Here is a 26,925-nt window from a genome sequence, read left to right as displayed (position 1 = left end):
GAACCATTGAGACTGTTTTTATTAGCCGGAACAACTGCTCTTATCGAATATGCAGCACGTAGAGAACAGTTGACAGCACGTGCAATACTCAGCAAGAAAAATTTCACAACTTTTACACCACAGCACAGCACACATGTAAAATTACCGTATTGTGCACATTTTAATAGTCTAGAAATCTTACGAAAGATCCTGTCTGCGAACCTTGAAGTCGCCGAGCATTCCACAACATTATGGCGACTTCCCTGCCATTTCTTACGTTATCCTTATATTTACAGTGATCCTTTCGCTCGTTTTTTTTTATGTACAGCGTGGTCGAAAATCTGGCTTTTTACAATACTTGGCCAGAAATGCGACTACCAAAAGAAAGAGAGCGGAATATATAATTTTTTCGGGGAAAGTCTCTCTGCAAACATTTTCTTCAGCAGATGCAACGAAAGACACCGTTTCTTGCGTGGTCTGAGCTCAAAGCACATAACACGCAGTTCCTACGTTCGCACCACAGGTGCCGAAAAAGGCTTAAACAAATGCAGAACCCTGGGTACTGCTTAACCTAGGATTTATTACACTTGCCAGAAGAGGACACGCAACCACACAGTAAATTTCGGTAAGAGCTAAACCACAAAAAAACTGGCTTGCAGAGCTTACATAAATCATGCACTTAAAAAAAAGAAACTCTCAGACACTGCAGTCTTTCATGCCAGTCATGCACAGTAACAGGGATAAAGTTGGCGATGAAATTTAAACAGAGAAAAGCAACAAAAAATGCCGCTCGAAGCGGACACTGTGTCCTGCGTACATTCATTCAGGATAATACAGGATCGATCAGCGTTTCGCTGCAATCAAGAGCGTTACACTTTTCCCGCCTTTCTGTTTTCTTGGCATAGTACACTCTGCAGGTGACTGCTGAATCAACGAGTCATACCACTATACTTGTTTTTAAAAAACTAAACAGGTAAAGATCTGATGGGCAGAAAAAATTTCTAGGCTCCTACCTCTCGCCAAAACGATTCTTTGTTTTTTTTGCCTGACAACCTTTCAATATATTTGATGGCCATATAAATATTGCAGTACCTGAAACAATGAAATATCCCACTCTTTCTAACAAGGCTTTTTTGAAGATGGAGTAAAGTTTTATAAATAGGTGGGGAATACGCTTCTGATGCACCTCGTTGTAGGTACTCGGTTATGAAGTAATAACTGCTTAATGAAGAAATAAAACCACTGAATATTTTATTACTCTGGATATGTAATATGGCCTTGTTCATGCTTTGAAACTACTATACTTTTGTAATTCACGTCGTTTCTTGGATGGTATCCGCGGGTAGTGAAGGAATGATGTCAAGATCACGCAACTGCTTTAGCGGATGCACAAGTTTCATGATTTCAAACCACACAACGAGATGAACACCCAGGGTGGGTACGCTTAATCCTATTGAGCAAATATAAGCTGCGCATTTATTCCGAGATTTCCACAGAAACACCTCCAGAATTGCTTTCTGAATGTTTAGGCTAGTCGGAATCATAAGTGCTAGTCGCAGGTGTATTATTCACGCCGTGAAGATAAATATGTCCCTGCGTGCGTTGAGCTTTCATCAAGTCATGTCAAGAAATGCTTTTGAGAGGGCACTTAACTACACAAAGGCATGGAGATTAATGAAATTAATCCCAACATCCATGCAATCCCCGAGACTGAGGTCGTTGAAGGAAGGCGCCAGCGTCTGCCAGAGACATAAAAACAGTGTCCATGCAAAAGGCACCAACGAATATCACTTGTAGCTACCGCATTTATGGCATGTTCTATCATCCTAACGAAATATATATAACTATCAAAACCAATTGTTCACATTTCTGCTGCAGGACCCTTTACCTACATATGACAAAGGAACACTATGGTGCTTGTTCAAATGTTGCGCTCACTTACGCGGCAATGAATGCGCTGAAATAATAAAGACTTCATTACCTACCTAAAAAGAATTCCTATCCCCCATCCTTAACAATGTTTTCATTCCATTAGCAATCTTTGCGGAAATGTTGGCGTAAAAAGTCAGCAATATCAACATTTCGTTCGCATTCCGGAAATCTTCTTTTAATGCGATATTCATAAAATTAGGCCATTGAAATGATGTAAGCGACGTTGCCAAATCAGAAGTTACGTCACTTGCAGCAATTGCATCAACAGCTTCTAATTCTGTCGCAGTGCTAAGGCATTGCGAAATTACCCGTTCTTCTGAAGGTTTACATCCCCCAACCTGGTTTAAATTAATATTTCAATAAATACTTTCCACTGAACTAATTTTAATTTTATGTGCGAGCAGCTGGGATTCGAAAGTGCGAATTTATATCTAACACCGAATCCAATAAATATTTCGATATAATAATGATTCTGAAACGTATTATGTAAGTACTCACTTCCCTTTAGAGGTTGATAGTTGATTTATAATAGCAGGTTCCAATCACACTCCGACCATAACTTAATATTGGCGCTCAGGCTTTCACGTTAGGATAAAATAGTGGTATTACTCTTCCCGACGTATAGTTGCGTTAATAAAAGACAAAGATGTTATGCTTCAACATGTTTGGCAACCTATAAATCCATACCCATTTCTACCTTCCTTCAAAATATGTAATGCCTGTGAAATTCTTCAAGCATGCTTAATAGATGTAAGGATGATAATAACAGTTTACAGCAGCCATGTGTACTTTCAGTGAAGTAAATGAGCTGCAGGTGCGCTTAATATTTAATTCATGTGGAGATAGAAAAGACGCGTTTTTCTCTTATAATTTCCATAAAATGTTTCATTTTCTGTGCGCCAGCTGATTTGTCTATATGAACAGAAGATGTATGCATTGCGATTGTGCTCTAAAAGAGGACACCAAGAAACGGGCTTTAAATTACGAGTAATAAATAGCGTCCTCATATTACCAGTATCGCTACAAACATCAGACACTGTATAAGCAAATTTCAGAGAAAGAGAACAAAACAAAACCGTTTTTTTTAAAGAAAACTTCTAAAGTAAATGTTCAACTAGCAAACCATTCTACTAGTATTTCTTATACAAACCACGATCATTTCCACTTGAGCAGATCCTGCGTTTTCTTCCTCCCTCAAAAGTACAATGCGTTATAATGAGCCTATGTACACACTCTGACAATAGTGAACAGTGCTTCTCCAACTAAAACCGCGAAGCAAAGGAACTTGGCGGAAATCGCGTTGTCAGGTGCCCACACTGATATGTCTAGATAGGTTGTGCACGAAACTATTTCAGGAAAAACATCAACAACAATTATCTCTTGCAAAAATTAAAGGCACTGCTGCAGTGCCCCGAAATATCACAAATATTTCAGTGCAGAAAACGATGGAGCAACTAAAGCATCACAGATATCTGTTAAATATTGTTTCTCAAGTAACGTGCTTATAGTGCTATCCGAAAAGCGTCCACCGTCATGACTTCGCTGGGAAACACGACTTTTTTCTTACCCTGAAGGCGTCTGAGTAAGCACTAAATAGAAACATTTCCTGTGTTTTCGATTGAATTCGCTGACAAATTTCAAACCTGAAGTCAACTCGGATGTCTCTTTTCAGCCCTATTAAAACAGAGAATCTTTCTATGTTGTTTTTTTTGCTGTTTGAATAGTTTATATTACTCACGACTTTGTGAAAAACAATCAAGAATGCTTAAGCTCGTCGGCTAACGAAATCTATATGAAAAAGGCACCTCTTTATCTTATATGCCGTTTGAAAAGCGCTGTAAAAATTCCTAGCACCCAGCTTTATGTAAAATATAGCACTGTTTCAGGGTTTTTTAATAGCAGGCAATCAAAAAGAGAAATAAAACCACCAAGGTCACAATTATGACCGACGATTAACCTCATATTTCTGACAAATATTTCTGCTAAGCTACGTTGTATCAAGCTATGAACATAAAACGATTCCGAGAGAGATGATTTAAGGAGGGGAAAACACAGGCCGAGTGTCATAAACACCGTAGACCATAGATATGTGAATAATTGAAAATACCGAAGTTCACCCTTAACTTCCGCTCCCACTTGGCGTGCAAAATCTTTCACTGTCTTGGAGGCGGACATCAGCGTTTTTCAAGTTCCTGCTTAGACACACTCTGAGCAGGAATTTAAGCTGTCTCATTATTTCAGAGGGCTGTCATTGTTTCTCCACTTAAATTCAGAAAGTTTTTAAAAAGCTTTCGCTTCTTTTAGGATGTGACACGTCCTTCTCACGTGGTCATCATGGTGCTTGAGATGCGTTTCATGAACCAACTGATGGATTTACAACATCCTCAGGTACAGAATTAGGTTCCCCCTTTTGACTAGTGACACGATAAAAAAGAATTCTGTATACACACATAAGCTATAGCTTCTCCTCTGCAGGTGATTGATATAGTCAGGCAGAAATGTGAAGTCTATGGATCCTGCTAAAAGCACCTACGATCGCCCGCAAACCTTATCAGCTTGCAGAGGATATCATTACAGGCACCATCATTACCCTGCACAACTGCTCAGGAAGGCAGCGTTCACATTTTTATCAAAACCACTGATCGCTCAGAAGCGTTGTCTGGATTTACACATCTTGCTGTTCAGGTTCGTGCCTTTTTCTTCGGCAACGAACAAACTCTACTCAAATGATTATATCTTCGTTTTGGCTCGCCGACGAACGGCCCAGGCTGGATCGAATACCAGCCATTGACTCCCGTAGCGCCATCCAGCGGCCCTGGACGTAGTCGCAGAGAGTGACGCGGAACATCCGTGAGCTGGCGTTGTAGAGGACGAAGTTGATGGAGAAGTTTGTATAGTAGAGGAGCATGAAGTACCTCTGCAGCACATAGGGCAGCGAGTTGACTTCAGGGTCCACGTTGTGCGAGGGACCCAGTGACAGTAGGAAAACGTAGATGCGCATTACGTAACTGGGAAGGTTGAGCAGGATGAACACGGTGGACACGAGGAGAAGCATGCGCGTGACACTGATCTGTGTGGCGTGGGCTATGCCGCCGCCACTGGTGGCGGTCATGGTGCCGTCCCTGGACACCGCTGATTCGCCGTAGTGCCTGGACGGTGAAGAACCTGCAAATGACCATGAACCAGCCTAAGAGTGAGTACTTTCACACTTCTCTGCGGTGCCCTTATGGACAAGTACAAGAAAAATCTTCATTTCGTAACTATAATGTCTACAACTGATATTCCCTGAGGAATTAACAAAAAAAGACAACTATCGCAATAGACATCAGTGCACCAAGAATCGCTTACCATGTCGGCATTTCTGAAAGCGAAGCTTGAAAAAAAATTCGGGGGGGGGGGGCACTTTGTTGACCTAAAGTGCGGTGAGGCGAGAAACTTTAGCGGGGTGTTGCTGCTTCCCAAGCAGCACAGGTAATCGGCCAAATATTGCAACACGATGGTTCAATCCTGGCCCTTTGTTGAGCCGGCCTTAGCCAATATGGTTCCAATGTTGGGCCAATTGCCTGTGCTGCGTGGGTTGTGTCACTGATGGTTGGCTAACATGTTGCTTAAGAACATAATTGGCGTTGACATGCATTAGCGTAGTCGTTAGCACGCTCGGCAGATGAACGGAAGGATGGTGCTTCGAATCCCGCCGTGTAGAAGGATTTTTTTTATCAAGTTGACGTCATTTGATTGACAGCTATAGTGTGACAGATTTTGCGGACGGACTGACGGACGGACAACGCTAAGGCACTCAAGGTTCTCGCCTTAAAATTATATCTAGTGGTTAAGGTCAGAAATTATGCATAATTGGGAACACTCGTAAATACTCGATTCTGTTAGAGTGGCATCTTAGCAGCTCGCGCCTTACCGTAGAAACCGCAGTGAGCTGGCATATGTTACAAGCGCGTATGTCGAGCGGTGCGAACGCCTATCCAATTAATTGACGTGGAATGTACGGGGCCACTTTTAGTTCCCCGCAGTCTGGTTTCGTCCTTAGGTCACCGACGAGCGATGCCGCTGCAACCACATTCAAGATAGATTTATTGCGTGGTATGGGCTCCCAGGCCCATAGAAGGGTCAAAGACTGGGGCTAGTTGGTATTTCATCTTAGTCCCAAAAAAGCGCTAAACTGCACTGCGGGGAAAGGAAAGATTAAAAAACACTGCAGCCACTGGACGCAGTGCAACACTTTGCTCTTTTGCAATTTAGAGGTATTTTGGCTCAAAGTGGCCGACAGCTTTTGCGAAAACAAATCATTTTCTATGCCCATTTGTAACAGACGATGCTTACTTTTGATTAATTAGGCAAGGATCCCACATAATGCCAAGTAAAAGAAGACAGTTCAGCATATGACGCACAAAGCTTGCTTATAATAAAACTTAAAAGGAGGACGCCGACCAAAAGTAAAAAACAAAAAAAAACAACCAAATGACGTTTCGGCTCCCGTACGGGAGCCTTGTTCACAATGAAACGTCACGATGAAACGTCATTTTGTTGTTTTTTGTTTTTTACTTTTGGTCGGCGTCCTCCTTTTAAGTTTTATTATGATCATCCCCGACCAGACGAGTTTTCGTCCAACTCTCGACTTCACAAAGCTTGCTTATTGCGGCAGATCGTAAACGCGTACAGCGCATGCGTTCATGCTCTTGACGGCTACACAGAGCTTCAGGATAGAAATCTTGTCTGAAATTTCGAAAAAAAAGCCGAAATTCGAAAAGAAAGCCCAGCACTGACAAGGCTCATTTTCGCCTTCAGCTTTTCACAAGCACTCAGCACGTAAGCCATTCAGTCCTTATTGGAACAGCTTAAGAAGCGCTGTCAATGTACTGGGCCTAAGTTATATACGATGGACTGACAAACTGCACTACATACCGCCATCTGAACGTGTCATCATCATCTGCTGAGCTCTAAAGGCGTTAGCGTTAGAACCCGATTGACGGAAAAAGTGTCAGCTTTAGAGGAGAGGAGGCATATTGGAGACGGGAAGGCTTAGAAGTAAATGAAAGAATACAGAAAAGAGTGAAAGAATGGGTGCAAAGTTGAGAAAGAAGGGAGTAAAAATCACTTGGAGGCGACAGGTAGCTAGAGGGAAACTGCTGTCGCCATGCACAGTTAAGGAGTGGGAGAGTAGGAAGGGGGTACGGCGTGGCAGAGTGTGATTGCTTGATATCGTCACACGAGTATAGAGAGGATACGGCGTCTCACATGGCTATTGATGGCCTATATCATGTCACCCTCCACTGTTAGGATATACATTACTGTTATTGCGTACTCTGCCGCGTGAATCGCATTGATCCTGGGTGACATTTTTTATAAGCTTGTGACTACAGTACCAGTTTTATAACAAGTGCGGAACTTGGTCATAATTCAGAACGTGCCCTGAATGCGCTCTAGGTTCTGTCCTAGACGTAATGAAACAAGAAGTTCTCTTTACACACTCAAGAACATCATTTCCCCATGGGGCCGTTCGTAAAGTATCCCTTACCTTGCAAGTACTTCATGCCTAGAGCTCTACCACCTGTAATAGCCACGATGAAATACTCTGTACCTGAGAATTCTACGTGATCTTCTCGTTTAACCTTATGAATATATTTTGCAGCTATGTGTAAGCAGTTACATGCGAGTAGCACATCAAAAGTCCAGCGGCCGATTTAACCGTTTTCCGCAGTAGGGTGAGTAAGATATCAACAACAAATCACTGAATATAGACAGTAAAAATGCCTTAATCGAACTCTCGCCTAAAACAGCAGCGCTTAAAGCTTATTGCCTAGGAGGTAATCAATATTGTAGGCAATGTTGCAAATAATCTCACTTGATTTCAACAGGGTGCGTGCAATATTGCTGAGAATTTCAACAAAGTCGCGGATGTCATCCTGCTATTGCTTATGACTATCGTATTGTCTGTAAGTGTCTGATTTCTGCCGTACATAAAAGGCAATATATTTTAAAAGAAACAATGAGTAACAAACCAGCTGTGTTTCTCTAAACAAAGCATTTAACAATGTCTACTCGATGTGAGCAACCCTGAGATCAGTTCTGCTCAATTTATTAGCGCTCGTTGCATGTGTTCAACAATACTGAGAACGCGCAAGCTAAATTCTTTCAATTTAATTTCATCTAGACGCTTTATTACCATTGTATTCTGGTTTTTTTCGCGCTTAAAAATGACATTTGGGAAACAAAAGTACGACTGTAAGAATTCACGATCAGCTCACAGGTTTTGCGGCGCCTATAACATTCGCCTACATAATTCCCAACTCAATGGGCGAGCTCGGGAAGTGTTTGACGCATAATTTGATAAGCATATTTAAAAGCACAGCATGGCGTATGGAACGGAAAAAAATGAAACCTGTACTTAACCTATCCATAAACAAGACCACGAAAGATAGTAAAGAAAGAAAAAAAATTTTGGACGCTGTAGGGGAAAGATATTAGAGGCGTTATGTAAAAAAATACTCCTCTTCGTACCACGCAGATTAGCGACGTTGAGGACTTAGAGTAATTTTTAAAGCACAGAACGTGGGAGCTTTGTAGCCTCTTAAGTAATATAACGGACAAAAATTAGGACAACAAGCAAACACAGCAATGAAATAAAGTCAAGCCTTACCGCGGGATTCACCGCAGTCTTGCTGACAGCCACTCACGATACGCTGCTTCTTGTAACGAGCGTAGAAGAGGTATATCGCCCGGGCGATCATGGAATTCATCACAGAGATCAGAAGAAAGGGTATAATGAAGGTCAGCACCGTGTCCAGGATGTTTAAATAGTACAGGGCGCTGGAAAAAACAGACATAAAAAAGATAGCAATTAAAGCTGGGCATTACAGCCACAATCGTCGAACTGTTCCCGTAAGTTTATTCGTCTTCGTGCGTTCATGCATGCACGCGTGGGGCGCGCGAGCTCGTTGGATACTAGCCACAACGCTTGTTCCAAAAAAATATACATTCAAGGATTCAAAAAAGGTACAGAATGAGACGCCATAATAGCAAATGACAGAACAGCGTGAGCTGTAATGTACTTCTAGCTGAAGAGCAGAATCAGTGCAAAGATTTCGCTAATTTTGTTTTTGTGGGCCTGTAGGATATAGGCCTCTTTATGACGCCCCGCTGGCTCACCGGTTATGATTCTCGACTACAGAATAGAAAGGTGCTGTTTCAACCATGGCCGCTGCGGTAGCGTTTAGATGGAGGAGAAATGCAATAGACCCACGCGGAGTGCGATCTGGCTGCCCGTTAACAAACCCCGGGTGGTCGATATAATAATAGCAATCCATCACTACGACGTATCTCTTGGCCCGTGTCACTTTAGGATGCTAAACCCCATAAACCAAAGGAGTCCCTCTCTAGTTAATGGCTCAGAAGAAACTTATCCAATGTTGATACAAGAGGGGACTATAATTAGCTTTGCGGAACTATTTAATAAGCCGTGGTGCTATGTGCACAAAAATTAGCATCTAAGTTTTTACGTACTTATTTCAACGTTTTCAGATTTACCTTGCGATATCATGAAGCAAAAATGTTTATAACATCTGCACGTAACGTTCGTTTCATATATAGAAAATCAGAGTAAAGGGTTACATTCCTGTTTGCGTTTTATACATTCAATCAATGTCAAGAAAATTGAAAAAATAAGGAGTCGACTTACCTATTTATATATATCACTAGACTCAACGGTTGTGCACCCAAGAAAAACTGGTATTATGATCATGACTTGTGATGGCGTAAATTATATGGCCAACGAGCCCGATTCTATGCAGCTGGATAAATAACTGAGATACAAAACTTTTTGCGTGGCAATTAAGAAAGTTCAGTTTCAACAGAAAGGAATGGTGCAAATTTATTGGAATATACATTCACAGCAACGATTTTTATGAACATTAAGTTCAGAAAAAGTCATATGACCATGATTTGTGACGGCGTAACTGATATGCCTAACGACCACAATATGTGATGTGAAGAAACCACAATTAAAGTTTTGTATTTTTTCAGAGATTCCAGACCGCGGCGGCTGCGTTTTTATGGAGGCAAAACGCTAAGGCGCCGGTGTGCTGTGCGATGTCAGTGCAAGTTAAAAATCCCCAGGTGATCGAAATTATTCCGGAGCCTTCCACTACGGCACGTCTTTCTTCCTTTCTGCTTTATCTTTCCCCTTACGGCGCGCGGTTCAAGTGTCCGCCGATATATGAGACAGAGACTGCGCCATTTACTTTCTCCAAAAACCAATTATTATTATTATTATTATTATTATTATTATTATTATTATTATTATTATTATTATTATTATTTTTATTATTATTATTATTATTCAGAGAGGATTGTTGGCACGAATTGAAATTAATTTCATCGCGACAACCTTTCGAGAATTAAGTCGAAATATCCCTTTCCCAGTTTACTCACCTCTCGTACTCCGGATGGAGGCTGCATTCGGCGAACTCTCCGTCGCTGACACGCACGAACAACAACAGCGGAGCGTTGAGCGCGGCGCTGAAAAGGGCTGTTGCGCCGATGACGAGCCGGGGCCTCCGGGTAGGGGAGCTCGTCTGAAGTTTCCAGAGCGGGTAGCGGACCGCCACGAAGCGTTCGGCCGTGAAGCTGACGGTCAGCCACACGGACCAGCAGGCGAACGTCGAGGTGAGGAACACTGTGACCAGGCAGAGGCCGTGCTGGTACACCTGCAGCCATGTATCCAATGCAACAAAACGCCCCGAAAGCAGTTATACGAGCTCCAATGAAGTTCCTGTGTAATAATAATAATAATAACTGGTTTTTGTGTGGAAAGGAAATGGCGCAGTATCTGTCTCAAATGTCAGCGGACACCTGAAGCGCGCCGTAAGGGATGGGATAAAGGAGGGAGTGAAAGAAGGAAGTGCCGTAGTGGAGGGCTCCGGAATAATTTCGACCACCTGGGGATGTTTAACGTGCACTGACATGGCACAGCACATGGGCGCCTTAGCGTTTTTCCTCCATAAAAACGCAGCCGCCGCGGTCGGGTTCGAATAAACCAAGTACACAAAAAAGCGTGACACTACAGTACTTGGGTTAGCACATCTTGTTGCTCGGCTAGCTGACGCATAACTTGGGCTATTTGCGCTCTAATCAGCGCTAAAAATGGCTTATCCGACCGCTGGAATACATGCCTGATTGTGTTTTTGTAGCTTTGCATGCACACAAATAGCTTAAAGTAAACGCGCCCACACAAACTTGTTTCGCCCTGCTTGTCTGTAGTCCTTCCGCCTCGCACGGCGACCGAGGAGTCAATGTCGCTTTGAAACGAAACTCCTGCACTGATCAAGCTTCGTTCACGTCCGAGTGCTCAAGGGCGGACAAAAGAAGCGCCAACACAGAAATATGCAATGAAGTGACGCGGACAAGCGCTTTCTTGTGTTCGTCTGGGGTGGCGCTTCTTCGGTCCGTATCGCGCACCAATTAGCCCCAATAAAAAGCTCGGCTGAAGTCTGAAGAGCGTCTCGGAGGCTTCGCTGCACTACATACTAGGGGCGGCGGTTTTGTAAAGATAATTATAGCCTCTCGGCTTGCGCCCATCGCTTCCAAAAGGAAACCTGCTGCAGGTACAAAGAAAAAGAAATTTTGCTGCCCAGTTCCGTCACTCTAGATTTTGATCGACTGGTTGATAATCTCTCAGAAACCTCTTTTGCTAGTGTACTCCTAATAACATTTTGTTTTCTTATTGCTCTTCTTGTTTCAACAACCTGGTCAGCTTTTTTTATTTTTACCGCTGTGCATGTAGCGTCCATTCTCTGTTTTCGCACCGTTGCTCCGATCCTCACTTCAGCGTTCAGCATTTCTTCCGAGAAAACGTCGTTTTTTCGTATAAGAGTCTTTGGCTCCAGGCGAATATAAACGAACGAAACTATTGCCACCCTTTACTTGCACGTTCTTTCAGCTAAGCGGATAATTTCTTTTCACCGGGGTCGCGTTGCACCCATATTCCTTTCTCGCTCTTCAGTTCGCGTTGCATACTTGGAAACCGTCCATTCCAAACTCCATACTTTGACAACAAAATTTTTGCACGCAGGCGTGCCGCCTCGACAGAATCGCGAGACTGCTGTGGAGCCACAAGCCCTCCAGGCTGCGCACCAGGAGGGCGACGGTTAGAAGAGAGGGCAGACTTTAATTCTTTTTCGGTCCATTTTGTTGTCGGCTCTTTTCAATAACGTGGATGGAGGGATTCCCAATTCAAAGCTATTGCCAGAAGGGGACCTAGGCTTTAAATGCATTTCTGCATTGTAAACAAATTCTCCTAGCATCAGAAATGAGATAGACAAGACGCCGACAATACTGTTGTGCTGTCTGTCTCCAAATTGCTTCGTTTTGACAATGTATTGTGTACTTCGTCTCCTCTCTTTGTACTTTCACTGCAACAAAATTGTTATTCTTAATTTATGTATGCTCATTATCGTAGTGTTATTTGATTAGCCTATGCGTTTTATTCGGTCTACCTTTCATTCGGTTCATTAAGATATAGTTGCGGCGAAGCCTAATGCATGCACATTGCCTTTCCATTGCTTGTGGGTGGGTGTAGCCCAGTGATGCTGCAATGAAGCAGGCTTTCTTCGGACACCTTTTTAGCCTTTCCAAGTTGCGAAATACAGTCCTTCATTCGTCCTTTATGAACTCTGAGTATAATTTTAGTCGGAACTACTGCTTCACTGTCTAGCGGTGAATATGTTCAGTTCGTGAAAAGGAAATTAAATCTTGAACTGTCATCAAAGCAAAAGCCAGGGCAGCAGACCCGCTGCGAATCCAAGCGCCATTACTTATTCGTCATAAAGGGCCTATATATTGTGAATTTTGAAAAGTCTGATACTTTGAAATTAATATGCATATGCTGGGAGCAGGAAATTAGATATATGATGAGCTGCTTTAAAATGCAAACCTAGATATATTCTGAAAATTTCAGTAAAACATTAAAACACAACGGTAATGTAACACACTAGAATGCCTGAAGCAATCAGGAATTTTTAAAGTAGTAACATGCCGTACCCTTGAAAACACCATACGAGCAGTCAATCGTGAGAACGAGTAAAAATACCAAAGGAAAAAGGCATTCAAAAGGACACTTGAAAGAAAAACTGTGGACAGGAATTTACAGGAAAGCACTCACAGAGTAACTTAAATACAAAGCAAACACTGAAACAAGTGGCTTCAAAAGCCTTCTGTGTTTTCTATGCTGGGGCTTTCTGTTAGGGAATAGGTTCGCTAATAAAATGAGCCTATTTGTCGCTACAGCCGTCCTTCTGGCGTCAAATACCGATGTTATAAGTGATGTCAGTGTCATTAACGGCACACTGAAGGGTAAGCAAAATGACATCAGGCTAATAGAAGCATCCCGAATGTTGTGTGTTACTGATGAGATTAGGAGCTCTTTCAACAGTGCTTTGTCAAATGGTCAGCGACTAGTTGATGGCAGAAAACAAAATTTCCTGCCTTAAAAGAGATAATTTAATTTCTGTCGTTCAGGTAGCAAACTGAACTGAACAGTGAAAAAGAAAGGAAGTCAATCAAGCTGATAGCACCAGCACCGACATAGGATCCAAATCGATCAACGTGGCGTGACAGTGAAAAAGCAAAAAAAATTTAACTTGCCGAGAAATCATGAGCAAGTCGTAACAAAGAGGATATGTGAAGGCGACCGCGATGCAAGCTGAAGTTGTTTCTAAAGAAAAAACGCTGCTGTTGAAAAAGAAGAAAAAATCTATCGATTCCAGTAATTCAACGCTCAGGATCAAGCTCTGAAGCGGAATCGCTGCCTATTTCTAACAAGGCTAAACAAAAACTTCGAGAGACATGGTATAAAAATTTCTTAATAATGTAATAGGGGCGCATGGGATTATGGCATCACTTAAAATTTTTTAATGAACATTTTTCCTTATTATTTCGAGCAATTTAGGCAGGGCGCCTTGTTTATATTCAAACAACCTGAGCACAGCAGCAAAATTTTCACTCAAATTTCTTCTATATATCTATACAGGGGCTCCGAAGGTACAGCCAATAAATATGCCTAACGTTCACTAAGCAAACGGAAAAGTTATTTAAGAAAGCGATAGAAAATCTCCCCGTTTACTCCACAAGATCTTATTACACATGTTGTACAGTCATGCCGGAATGAAGCGCGAACACGCATTTGCCGTAGTTTTCTAAATAGCAGCTGGGTATTCCTTTGCAACTACTTCTTCAATAAGGAAGTAATTACTCATTGGCACCTATGCGAGCGCAGCCATACGGCTACAAAGCAAAGCAGTTCTTTCTTCGAGTTACTGATCAATTCGCTCTCGCCCTACCATAAGCTTGCCGTCTCAGTTAGCTCAGTTCGTAGAGCGACTGCTCTAGTGAAGTGGTGGACCCGGGTTCAAACCCCGGACCAGGACGTATTTTTGTTTAACTACGAAGTTTCTGAGAAAGCTGTACAGATTTCCTTCTCAGCCGTATGGCTGCACTCGTGTGGATGCCAATGAGTAATTACTCCCTTATTATAAATCTACTCCACCTTGGGGGATTCCCCCAAAACATTTGACCAACTACTTCTTCAATGTTCCTTTTGGCATAAGCATAAGTTAAAAAAGCGACTTATTTTCTTTTCATCCCTGGCGTTGCTCGCGTTTCATTACAGCCTGACTGCTCACAACCGCATTTATTTGAAGGTGGAGGTGGGGCATGAACCCTACGAGGAACGCTGTTTCAAAAAAGGCAAGGACGAGAGAGGTACTAATAGGTCTTGATATACTAGCTTGGCTACAACTGTCCTGCTAAAAAAAGGGTACATATTTGCATATATTATAACGTAAACAATGATATGCGCAAAGTGCCCACGCACATATTGAAGGGTGCTCGAAGATTGTAACGAACCCTCTGCTCCGGTGTAAAGTAAACGGTGCTTTCGCCCTATCAAAGCAAATGACAGCATTGTTCTGAACTTCAACAACATTTCCCACGTTAACGCTTCACTTTTATATGGGGTCTCCATTTTCTCCTTTTGAAGTCCCTATGGGATCTCGAGGGACCTGAGTCAAGGCGCAGAGAGACAGAAATGTACTATGGGGAATAAAGTTCTACAGGACGCGCGACAACCGATTATCACTAAAGGCTGCCATAGTTTTAGCGGTCACCTGTTATCAATAGTACATATCACAGCACAGAGCTACCATCTTCCGTTCCCAATGACGCGTCCTGGAGACTTTTGTCCCCGACAGTACTTTGAAAGGAGCCCTCGAGTACAAAAAAATGTACCTATGGCTTCTCATGTAAATATCTTTCATAAAAATAACGCCTTAAGTATAATAGATCTTTGAACGAGGCACTGTTGCGAGACTCACATTGACGCCGCGTTCACTGAGCCAAGCGAAGGACAGAACGATGAGGAATCCAGAGTCGGACACGGCCAAAGCCCCCATGTAGAGGCTGGACGTGCGAGTCCTGAGCTTCGTGAAGAGAAACGTCACGAGGGAGAGGATGTTCCCGATGAGTCCCAAGTAGATGATCACAGGCATGTACGCCGCATTAAGCGCGTCTAATACTTGTATGGCCACCGCTGGGGAAGGGGACGGCATGGCCGCGACACGGTTGCGGCGTCTTGAGGACGCCCCCTGCCGGATAGATCCTTCGGTCGAGAACTCGGCCAGTATGTTGGTGGTCATGTTGGCGATGGATGCGGCTACGGCTGCAGCTAGTTCAGCCGCGTGGAGCGAGTCAGAACCGTGGTCTGTAGCCTTGCCGAGGACCTCTGGTATGGAGGTAGACACCATCCTGGCTTCTAACCTCCGCCCCTGTTAAGAAAAGCAGAAAAAAATTACAAAGCGTTCGTGTTTGGTACTACTGTACTGCAAGCGTGCAGCATTAGTAAAACATTTATTTGGGCTAGTTTGTTGATGCTTTTAGTGAATATTTTTGGATACGGACTCGAGCAAAGACACACACCAATGCATGTTTTTGGTTCTCTGTGCAATTATTCTCAGTGTAACACTAATTACTAAGAACCAATATTGATTTGCACGTAACTCAGCCCAGATCTGATGAGTCAAATTGTATAAAGGGTGTGATAAACGGCGACCACGTTTAGCATATTGGTAATTAGCATCCAGCGGAGCTCCGTTTATAAGCTGCATTGGGAAGTTTCCTGGTTTTTTTAGCAGTAGGCATATGCCCCCGCTCCAGTCGTTGCGAATAGGCATCTACTCCTAAATTGCTACGATGGCGTTTTTTTAGAGCTCGAAGTCGCAGGCGCAAACCTGGTCGTAGAATTCTGTGCGTATATAGGGGCGAAATAATTTTATGTCCAAAGTTAGCTGCAGTCAAATTTATCCACCAGTGTGGTTTGTTTTGTTCCAACTCTTTGCTTTGAACCGTACAGACAAACAATTGTTACAGTGAAACAAAGCTGTTCTAGGTTCTACGTGCTACTCAATAAGCGAAAAAAAAAAACAGAAGAAGTTCTCTTCTGGCCGTTAAATGAGTGCAGGATTGCATTCCTTGACTAATGGGTGCTTTAGACAGCAAGCCCGGTGCGAGGGCGATGCAAAGCTATTACACATATTCGCAGTTTGACTTATTTCAGTCGGCCACCGCGGTGGCTCAGTGGTTATGGGGTTCGGCTGCTGACCCGAAAGACGCGGGTTCGATCCCGGCCGCGGCGGTCGAATCACGATGGAGGCGAAATTCTAGAGGCCCGTGTGCTGTGCGATGTCAGTGCACGTTAAATAACCCCAAGTAGTCGAAATTTTCGGAGCCCTTGACTACGGCGTTCCTCATAGTCTGAGTCGCTTTGGGACGTTAAACCCCATAAAGCAAGCTTAATTCAGTGTCTTTGTCTTCCTGAATATGCTGCTTACTAATTGTGCAACGAGCCTGTCACATTTTTCCAATTTTTTCGCGAGAATATCCTCTTGCCAAGATTGCTGAGCTTGTTGTGGTGCTAAGCGAATAAAGGGATACAGAGAATTCTTTTGTTTTTTACGGGCAGGGTCGAACTTGCAGGGAGTTTTCGTTAGAGGAAATTATATATTGATGTTAGTTAGAAGTAGGAAGCTATAGTTATGGGCATCTATAAGGGTGACTAACTTAGGTGATTGGCACCAAGAATTTCAGGGTGCGGCATGAGATCTTTCTTTCATTTCTTTCGCCTTTCCTTCAGGCTCCTAGAGCTTGACGATGCTTCCTTGCGGAATGTAATGCGGTTTATTAGTTTTTTTTCTGTAGCAAATCAGATTGGTGGAAATAATTACTCATGTAGTGGTGGCAGCGGTGTTATGCAGTGCAGCTCCTATATGGAAAGATTGAGCAATATAGCATTTTGTTGTGTCAACTAAGCTTATCCCTTAAATAAGTTCGTCCAAATTGCCAGCCCAGAACACACCCCGTTTTCTCCACAAGCGATATCAGAGACTGCTTATGCCCCTCTGCAAGAACTGAAAGTTTCGCACACGAAGACATTCGAGACACTTCGTTTTCATTTGTTTTTATTAGATTTTAAGCATGTTTTCTCCTCTAAGTGTTCTGGAGTGCTCAAAGCTCTTGAGGCCTGTCCAGCACTGCATGCGAAATGCGAACAATCGGCAAGTAATATTGCATATGTCACTCTTTTTTTCGTGATATGACTGTCTGAAAACCAGGCGCAGAGATCACAGCAAGAATCTAGGGAAGCCACACAAAACATCGGTACTCCTTGCTGCGACTTTCTTTTCCGACCAACGCAGGAGAACAGCCAAGTTATTGTCAAAAACAAAAATATCCTTACCAGACTTCCCGAGATTATGAGCCTTGGTGGCAGATGTGTAAGGAATCCATCTTGAATGAAAGAGCACGAGTATTTCCTTTCTTAAATTCGCTGTGTTTATGACAGTCCGTTCGTTTTGAGCGACTTGAATTTAGTAAAAAGCACTAAAAAGTGTTCTGGAGAACTACATTTTCGCTTCCATTTCGTTCCTGCGTTAACGACAATAAATAATTTCAGGCGCAGAACACTGAGCGCAAATTAAGCCCAAGGGAATAAAAATATGATTAGACTTTTTGCTTTCGCAAGACTCATTCTCTTCACACCTTGTGTCTTGCTAGTGAAAACCGTGAAAAGAGCCAAAGTAATTTTTATAATCTTTCTGCACACGGCGTAACAGTTTGTTAAAACCGCTACATATTTGTGGTTCAGAGAGCATATCACTGAAAAAGCAAGCCCCGATCGATACGACTATGTTTTCTCTTCGTCTGTTGTCGCGGGGCGATATACCTCACCACCTGCTTCGATTGAGGCAGACGTTCGCATCTTTCCTTGTGCTGCGTCGGTGATCACGGTTCCTATTTCTCGAAGGACCCATGTCTGCGTCATGCCCCACTTTTGCAATGCTGCGACATCTATGAATATACACTTTTTCGTGTCATAGGCAGCAATGCTGGACGAAAGCATTTTTGAGCGCGAAACCATTTATGAACGCAACTTTCTTCCATATAATGTAAGATTTTGCTATAACAATCAATATATCAGCAGATCACCCGACGGCAGTCTTATATTTTTTCTTCTATTCTTGTTTTTGCTATTGCCAATAGCATTCCCTATTGGTTTTCGACGGATGTCTTAACTGTTCGATGCAATTGATGGAAACGCTTTAAAAGAAAAGTTTTCGTACAGATCAGAATACCGGACCATTAACGTCAATATTTCCATGACAGTGTGCAGCAATTTTGTAATTTTCAAAATCTTTTTCCCCAGAGAAAGCTGGACATGGTTCGACTCCATAACGCTTTGTGTCAAGCGCTGTTCGGTGTTCGAGCTACCCGCATATTTTCGAAGATCGTTCTGCGTATTACGACATATTACTCTGCCGATGGCAGAGCAGCAAATCGCCACGCGACTGGCTTGAACGCACTGCGTGTTTTTCTGGATTCTTACTCTTTGCTGTCTGTTTATAAAAAAGCAGGGGCTAGGACGTTTAATACGATTTTATAGAACAATCAGCCGCACAGGGCAATAACTCGAAGTTTCTAAGAATGCTTGGAGCGTGTTTATCGATTTCCCGTGGTACAATGATGAGCTGCAAATTCTCTTTAGCTTCGCCTTTAGGAGCAGGACGCGACAGCGTGTGGCAGCATTGCCAAGGAATCCACGGAACGCCCTCTTCCATCGGTGCGACCCCTTGTCCGGACAATTTAAGGAAAGGAAACATATCTTTGTAGACACCCGAACTGCGCCGTAAAGCAAGGAAATTGAAAATAAATTCCTTTAAGGAAACGAAAGGACGCCTGTCTCACTTATCTCTGTGGATACCCGAACAGAGCCGTAAGGGAAGGAAATTGAAATGAAAATTGGTTTTAAGGAAAGGAAATGACGCCTATCTCACAATCCTCGCTAGACACCCGTACCGCACCGTAAGGAAAGGAAACTCTCTTCTCTTACGGCGTGGTTAAGGTGTCCACAGAAATGAGTCATTTTTCGCTCACGGCCAAAGAGGCCGACGACACCGGCTTTTCTACGACACGAGCTCCTTAACGGTGTCGCGTTAATATGGCAGCCACTGCACCGGCCTGGGTTTCGCAACCGCGGCGTCGGGAACATATCAGCTTCGCTACCCTCCGCATGAGAGCAGTAGGCTATCGCCGCAACCGATCACCCTTAGTGTTTAACTGCCACTTTATCGGGGCCGTGGTCGTCTTCATCAACTTCCATCTATAAGGAATTGATCCAGATCACACCCCCATCGCAGTGCCCTCTTAACGTGCGTTAAGGTATCCCAAAATTTTAACGCGACAGCGTTAAAGAGCTCGTGTCGCAAAAATCCCGTATCGGCGTCGGCGGCGTTGGCCGTGAGCGAAAAATGGCGCATCTCGGTGGACACCTGAACCGCGCCGTAAGGGAAGGGATTCGAACCCGCGGTCGGGTTCGAACCCGACCGCGGCGGCTACGTCTCGACGGAGGCGAAACGCAAAGGCGCCCGTGTTTTGGCGTTTTGCACGCTAAACTTGTTTGAGCTTCCAGTGTACAGTACTTCGTAAATAAATAAAAAATAAGCTCTAATTTTTCATAACCACTTCCGTAGCACATTTTTAGCCCAATAAATGCAGCACTACAAAACACTCGCACATTACCTAATTGCGGCGACGAAGCCAAATTTTCATTGGCCACGAAATTAATGTGAAATACATATGTTTCCACATTTCATACTCAGCGCGTCAAGGGAATGAAAAAAAAAAATATTAAAGAACTTCTAGTGCGAAATGGCAAAAATCTAGGTATGAAACGGCATTATTATTGCACACAGCGGAGAAGTGATATAACATGGAGTTTCAATGTGCGCGCGGCATAAAGGACTAATTTATGTTTTAGATCATATAATAATCTTAAACCGCCGTGCAGTTTTCATAAACTCTTTGCTCAACATAATTTCTTGACGTTGCGCTTCATTCGGAAGAAGTTCGATAATATATGCCGCGCCGAAAACTGCTGTGCATCCATAAATTTAATTAAAAATCGCAAATGAGAAGTAAAGAATTGCAGCGGTGGCTGACATGGTGTAGTTGCCGCCCTGCGCTTCGGTCGTAATATTCGTGCTGGGCTTTATATTCCCCTTTTAGTGATGATGAAGATTAGCACCTCACGCAACATTCAAAGTATCAGCCTCTTACTATCTTCTCATTCCTAGAATGCAAACAATATTTCATTAGGAACCAGGGAAAAAGCTTTTGAAATGTGGACATCAAAGCCTTAACCTCCACCTTTCAGTAGTTTGAATGAAACATTTGTTTCAGAAAACAATTTTCAAGGGTGTAAAATAACGCTGTGCACACAGAACGAAAATGCATTTTAGTTGTGCGTTTCACTGCAACATAGAGCAATGAAGAAAAGCAAATGATTTCATGGCAGATTTTATGCACGAGTTGTGCCCAACAGTAACGCCCTTCACGCAATTTTCTGTGAACAACGAGGCACCACCTCTTGGGTCGGTGCGCGAGATACGGTTCAGCACACAGCAAACTCTATGCGCCGTTTCGATCACCGTAGCAGATGAACATGCCACTTTAAATTAACGTTGAAAAATAATTCACGAGCTATGTCGTTTCAGAATTTATATTCCTTTTATATCTGAAACTGTGAAGCTCCTTCTTCGATTCTATAGCAGGCCTAAATATATATAGGGATATCTATACACTGTACCAAGAGCGGCCTTTTGCTGCGGTAGACTCCAAAAACTGCTAAGGAACTAAATTAGTTGGCCCGATTAAAATAGCAGAGAAGAAATACTTTTGGTGGCGTGCCAGGCAGAGCTAATTAGGCGACTAATTAGGCGTGGTGACCTGAGGTAGAGAAATTTCACTCTCACCACGCGCGGCCGACTTGAGAGCAACGCAGATGACACTGCTTTTTTAATTCCAGAGGAACATCAAAAGAGTGCTTTTTTTATCTTGGAAGTTAGGAAGTATTATGAGCTCCTGACTTTCTTAAACGAAAGACGGCTTTTTACAGTCTGGCTCGTATCTTATATAGCGGCACCGTTCTGCGCACAAAACCATCTGTTCCGATCATCCCTCTCGACAGCTCAGGTCTTTTCACGAAAAGTGTTTTTGCTCCCCTAGTTCCCAGGTTCGGACCCGACCGCGGCAGCTGCGATTTTATGGAGGAAGAACGCTAAGGCGCCCATGTGCTGAGCTATGTCAGTGCACGGAGAAGATCCCCGGGTGGTCGAAATTCTTCCGGAGCCCTACACTACGGCACCTCTTTCTTCTTTTCTTCTTTCACTCCCTCCTTTATCCCTTCCCTTACGGAGCGGTTCAGGTGTCCAACGATATATGAGACAGATACTGCGCCATTTCCTTTCCCCAAAAACCAATTATTATTATTATTCTCCTAGCGCAGTGGACATCACACGCATCCGACCTGTGTATATCATGTAGAGTAAATAGAATACGTGTATATTGTACCCCTCTCCCCTTATCCTTTCTGCCTGTCCCCTCACCTGTTTCATTTCATTTCTCCAGTCTGCCTGCATTCACTTCATTTCCGCTGCCCCAGCTCAGATACTTCCCGGTAGCGATGGCAGATGTCGGGGCTAGCAAAATTTTTTTCCTTGCTCTTTACTATTATCTTAAACAAACCACTACTCCCCTAGCGCAATGTCTGGCCCGAAAATAAGTATATTTGTATACGGGTGTCTGTGTGTGGGTACGCCTTGCAGCATTACGTGCCCAACACAGATGCATCTAAGCATCAAGTTCTCGGTGTCTGAAATTAAGTTCTCTTCGAATCCTCTCTATAGCCGAGCATCTGTTCCTTTCTGCCGATTTATACGCTTATTGCTTCTAAGTGAATGTGTAAATGCCACATATTTTTAATTTGATGTATTAGGTACGCAACCGCTCTCCACGCCATACAGACGCTACGCAGTGTTTGTAGTTCAATTCGTTCGGACAACCAAGCCTTCGCTGCCCATACACCACCGTTAAGCGAAAAACCGTTTATAAAAGGCCAGAATCCCTGCTGGGCGCCCCCCAAAAACATCGAAATTTTTTTGAGCAGAATCTGTATTGTCGTGTCTGAGAAGTTTTTCAGCTGCATTTGTTTTTCCCGCCAGCTCCGCAAACATTTTCGATTTGGAAAGCGCTTACCATACGCGCCAAGTAGAGCCGATTTCAAGTGGGCGCCTGTTTTTTTTTCTTCCCAGACGCTGACCGAATTGCGAAACCTGCAAACGCCGGCCCTCTCGGCCACCTCAACACTTTTCTTTTAGTCCTGTAGCAAGCATTTGGCGCGTGCGGCCTCTCCACATGTCCTGCGATGAGATGGCTTGGGCTCAGAATCCACTCGAAATGACACGTCCAGAACTTTTTTCTTTCTTCGTTTTCTCGGTGTCTAAGCAAGCTATAAAACCGTACTGGCTTCTGTTTCGCGACTGCGCGCGAAAATGCCGACCGCGTTGTCAAGAAGGGCGCATAAAAATGGTTCTCGATGGAAACACAACTAAACATACACAAAATTTTATGGTAAAAGTGGAAAGCTGTTCAGCTTCGACTAATTGCTAAAACAGAGAGTGACGTTTCGGCTTCGTGACGAGGACATTGTTCGCTATGTTAGGTTTGTGAGATTTAACGTACGAAAGCGACTCAGGCCATGAGGGATGCCGCAGACGAGAGCTGCGGATAACTTCGACCACCTTAGGTTCTTTAATGTCCGTTGTCCTCACAAAGTGCACGGGCCTCTGGCATTTCGCCTACATCAACATGTGACCGCCGCGGCCGGGATATAACCCGCGCCTGCCGCGTCAGCGCCCGACAACCATACCTACCTAGCCACGACGCGAGCTTGTTCAAAATGTCAAAGAGGCATTTTGTTCACTAGGTTCATGCTGAGCAATGTGTTCATATGCTCATTCTGAGCCCAAGAACAAATTCGGAGCCGGATCGAATTTTTTTCTTTCAACGATTGGTCGGCGCATGACTTTTTTCAGCTATCATTAATCCCGAAGGATCGGCTTCCAGCCTTGGGTTTATTTTTTTTTATCAGCAATGCTGGACATCACAGTGCATGTCTGCGCGAGTTTGCACATTTCAATTATAGGTACTTAATACCCACCCAAAACGCATAACAAATGAGAAGAAAGGTCGTCAAAGGAAAACTGGATGCACATCCCTTTTATTCTATGCAAATTTATGTTTTCCACTTGTCCAATTACTAAGGCATTGTTCTGATCGTTTTTTATATGCCTACAAAAGTTAATCAATGTAGGTAGTGCTTATCTACCATGCTAAGTATTATGCGGATTCTGCGGAAGCTTGCTGAAGTGAAACTGTGCCTGACCGAACATTGAGACAAAGTTTGCACTCCAGCTCGCACATAGCGTTGAGCGACATTCTTTTATCATAATTGTAGCTTTCGTAATATTTCGTGCGCTTTTTCGCAACAATACCGTGCCGCTCCTTTGTTATTGGTAATGAAATACTGACGTAAACGTTTCTCTTAAAAAACTGCTACTTCCGGTTGCATTCGAAGTTTTGCAACATTGTTCAAGCAAATGTTATCGGCCGAGGCGGTCTAATTTCGATGCAGGCGAAACTCATGAGACCCGTATACTTTGCGATGTCAGTGCACGTTTAAAAATCCCTGTTGGTCGAAATTTCCGGAAGCCCTTCACTACGGCGTCTCTCATAACCTGATTTGCTTTGGGACGTTAAACCCACATAAACCCATAACCCCCGAGCAAATATTATGTCATGTGTGGCGAACTATTTAGCGACCCCTGAAAGCAGGTGATCCTCTTTAATTTGGTTCAACGCGAAATGAGTGCAATTGGGTGAATCGAAACTGGAGGCCCAGAGGCGGGATAATTGCGAGCAAATATATCTAGCGTAATCTGCAAAGTTTTGACAAAATTTACCATGACATAGTCAGGCTCTCAAAATTCCGTGGACGTTTTGTGAGCAACTTGAACTGCCTGATATTGGCGTGTCTTTCTTAATTTAGGATTCAAAACTCTGGCAAAACGACAGAAGCGAAGCTAGCCTGTAGTATTCTTCAGATGAAACAGTCGTTTTTACTGTCCTTCTTCGTCGGTAATATAAAGCACTGCCATCAAGAAGATTGGGCAACAAAAGTCAATAGCAAATTCTCTCAGGAAATGCAACAACGGCTTAAACAGGAAGACAAGAACGCCTGTAAGGATAAGCTTTTTTTTCGTTGCATATTTTTAAATTTTTTTTTTACTGAGTGAACGGAGGGCTCAATCTCAAGAAAACAAATCTTTCATGGTAGTTACTTGCAAAGTATTAACCGTTGGCATCGGGATAATCTTTATATACAGTCACTCCCAATCTATATTCTAAACCCTGTATACATCATGAAAAGAAATTCATTGCGAGGCCTTGCCTATACTTCAGCGAATGGAAGCAGTCAGATCAATGGCCCTTTGAAAAATCCTGCAACTTTACTGGTTCAGCTTTAGCGCACTGTAATTTCCATTTCAACATTTTTGTCATTGTAGCTTTCGCCTCCAAGATATTTTATTATTTCCATAATGCAAGATTAATTTTTTGCATGCCGTCAGAAGCTGGGGCAGCGCAATCTAAATTTCTGGAGCTCCATATATTAGTTTACTTTTTTCTGAAAAAAGTAACGCCTTGGGAGACATATCCCATTGGCACGGTAGTAACGCTCCAACTCCTGCATGCGCCCAAACTCTAGCTGACATTAAATCACTGGCTGCGGAAAACGCATCTAATATTTTTTTTAATAGCAGTGGTCATAATTTCATTCCCTGTAATAAGGACATAGCGGAACGTACGCCATTAGGGCCGAAAAAATGAACACCTTACAAGTAGCTTAAATTGGTGGGTGGCTCTATGAAAACAGCCAATCAATCTCAGCGCGTCTAAATCAGCCAGATAAGAAAGAAAGGCAATTTCTACTCACAATTGATAGGAAAGTCCACTTGAAAAATAATTTCCAGTGATAATTTGATACGCTACGAAACAGTAGCCCACACCTGGCGCAGTAGGCGTGAAATCCTCAAAGTGCAAAAGACGTCGCAATCACTTCTTCCCTACCTTTTCTCCTCCCGCTGAAGCAAATTTTTTGTAGCCCACAGACTTTCAGTTTCTTTAGTTGCGTGCACAGCGAACCACTTCCAGCTCGAAAAAAGCGATGACTGCAAGCACGACAAATGGGCACCAAGCGTCGAAATGCAACACGCCGCCAGAAAGAAGCGCGAACAAAATTCTGGGGCGAGGTTTCCCCCGAACGCTCAGTGCGCTCCTGGGCGAAAGACGCTCAGATGCGACTGAGCGCCGAGAGCCGCAGCCACCCGCTGGGACCCGAGTCGGGAGCGCGGAGCGAATCCTGACAACCTCCTCGCAGTTCCCTCTTTCCCAAACGCACTCCGCAATCCCGGTCGACCCCGAGTAGGTCTTGTCGATTACGAAACCCTTTCCACCCGTCTTTCGCGGTCGCTCTCTTCCCTCAGGAAAAACCGGCATCTGGCACCATCTCGTGGTTGCGGTGTGCACTAAAAAGTCGCCACCTGTTGCTAGCAGGCTGTGTGTTGTTTCCTTCAGCTTTTCGCTCCCTCGGTGCTAAATGCGCGTTCGCGGCTCACTGCGTTTACGCGGGGAGAAATATCGATTTTGTAAAATGGAAATCCCACTCGTGTGTCGGATGCTTGATAGCGTAAGTGCTGTGTCGTGTTGAGGCGTCCCTGGTGTCACACCGCGCACTGCTCATCGCGCACGAACGCGGCGGGGGACATTGGTTAGAGCATGCCGCAACTGGAAGCCTCGAATATTAAGGCAGCACCACTTGCAAACATGCGTGCGAGATGTCGGCGAGCTCGTTTTGTTCCATAATTACTTTGTAAGACGGAAGGGCACAGCACGCCCCCTCCCCCACTGAAAAAAAAAATACGGGACACCCACGATACTGACAAGTAGCTCATTTTTACCCTGAAGTTTGTGTCACCAGGAATATTTTTAAATACGAACAGCCTACACGTGCACCGGCAAGAATTAACAAGCCAAAAAATGTGACATCCGGAGAGCTAATTCCGGCCTTCACGGTGGTCGGAAATATTCCAGCTCCACGTGAGCACATAAAAAAGCGACTACCGATTACTTTTTTTTTCAGATGCTGAACGAAGCCGTGCTTGAGAGAGAACTTTATTTGGCCAATGACGCTGTATTTCTTAATAGGTCTCTATAATTATAATAATATTATTACTTTTCCCTGTTATTGTCATCATCATTGGCAGGCACGTAGCAAACCGCAAACCAAATAAATAAGAAAGCATATGCATTTTTTCCTCTACACACAATCTCCTTCCTCGATTTTTTAATGCTCGACACTGAATTAAACTTAGCTCTGCTCCTCGCTTGACAAATGGCTGTTAATAATTGGTTTTTGGGGAAAGGAAATGGTGCAGTATCTGTCTCATATATCTTTGGACGCCTGAACCGCGCCGTAAGGGAAGGGATAAAGGAGGGAGGGAA

At 43.6% G+C, this 26,925-nt stretch overlaps 1 protein-coding gene across 1 annotated transcript; it reads right to left on the bottom strand.

Annotated features, from left to right (window-relative positions):
- LOC144105429 (somatostatin receptor type 4-like) lies at window positions 1-25,753 on the bottom strand. Its single transcript, XM_077638543.1, has 5 exons — window positions 25,492-25,753; window positions 15,291-15,740; window positions 10,354-10,628; window positions 8,564-8,733; window positions 1-5,076 (listed from the first exon to the last, which is right to left on the bottom strand). Exons 2-5 carry the CDS (start codon window positions 15,717-15,719, stop codon window positions 4,634-4,636), a joined length of 1,317 nt encoding a protein of 438 aa, XP_077494669.1. The 5' UTR covers window positions 15,720-15,740; window positions 25,492-25,753; the 3' UTR covers window positions 1-4,633.
- Window positions 25,754-26,925: the final 1,172 nt, after the last annotated feature.

The sequence above is a fragment of the Amblyomma americanum genome, chromosome 9, assembly GCF_052857255.1.
Source record: "Amblyomma americanum isolate KBUSLIRL-KWMA chromosome 9, ASM5285725v1, whole genome shotgun sequence".
Taxonomy (NCBI): Eukaryota; Metazoa; Arthropoda; class Arachnida; order Ixodida; family Ixodidae; genus Amblyomma; species Amblyomma americanum.
Note: the sequence above shows the minus strand (reverse complement) of the source record. Positions and strands in the feature narration are given on the sequence as shown.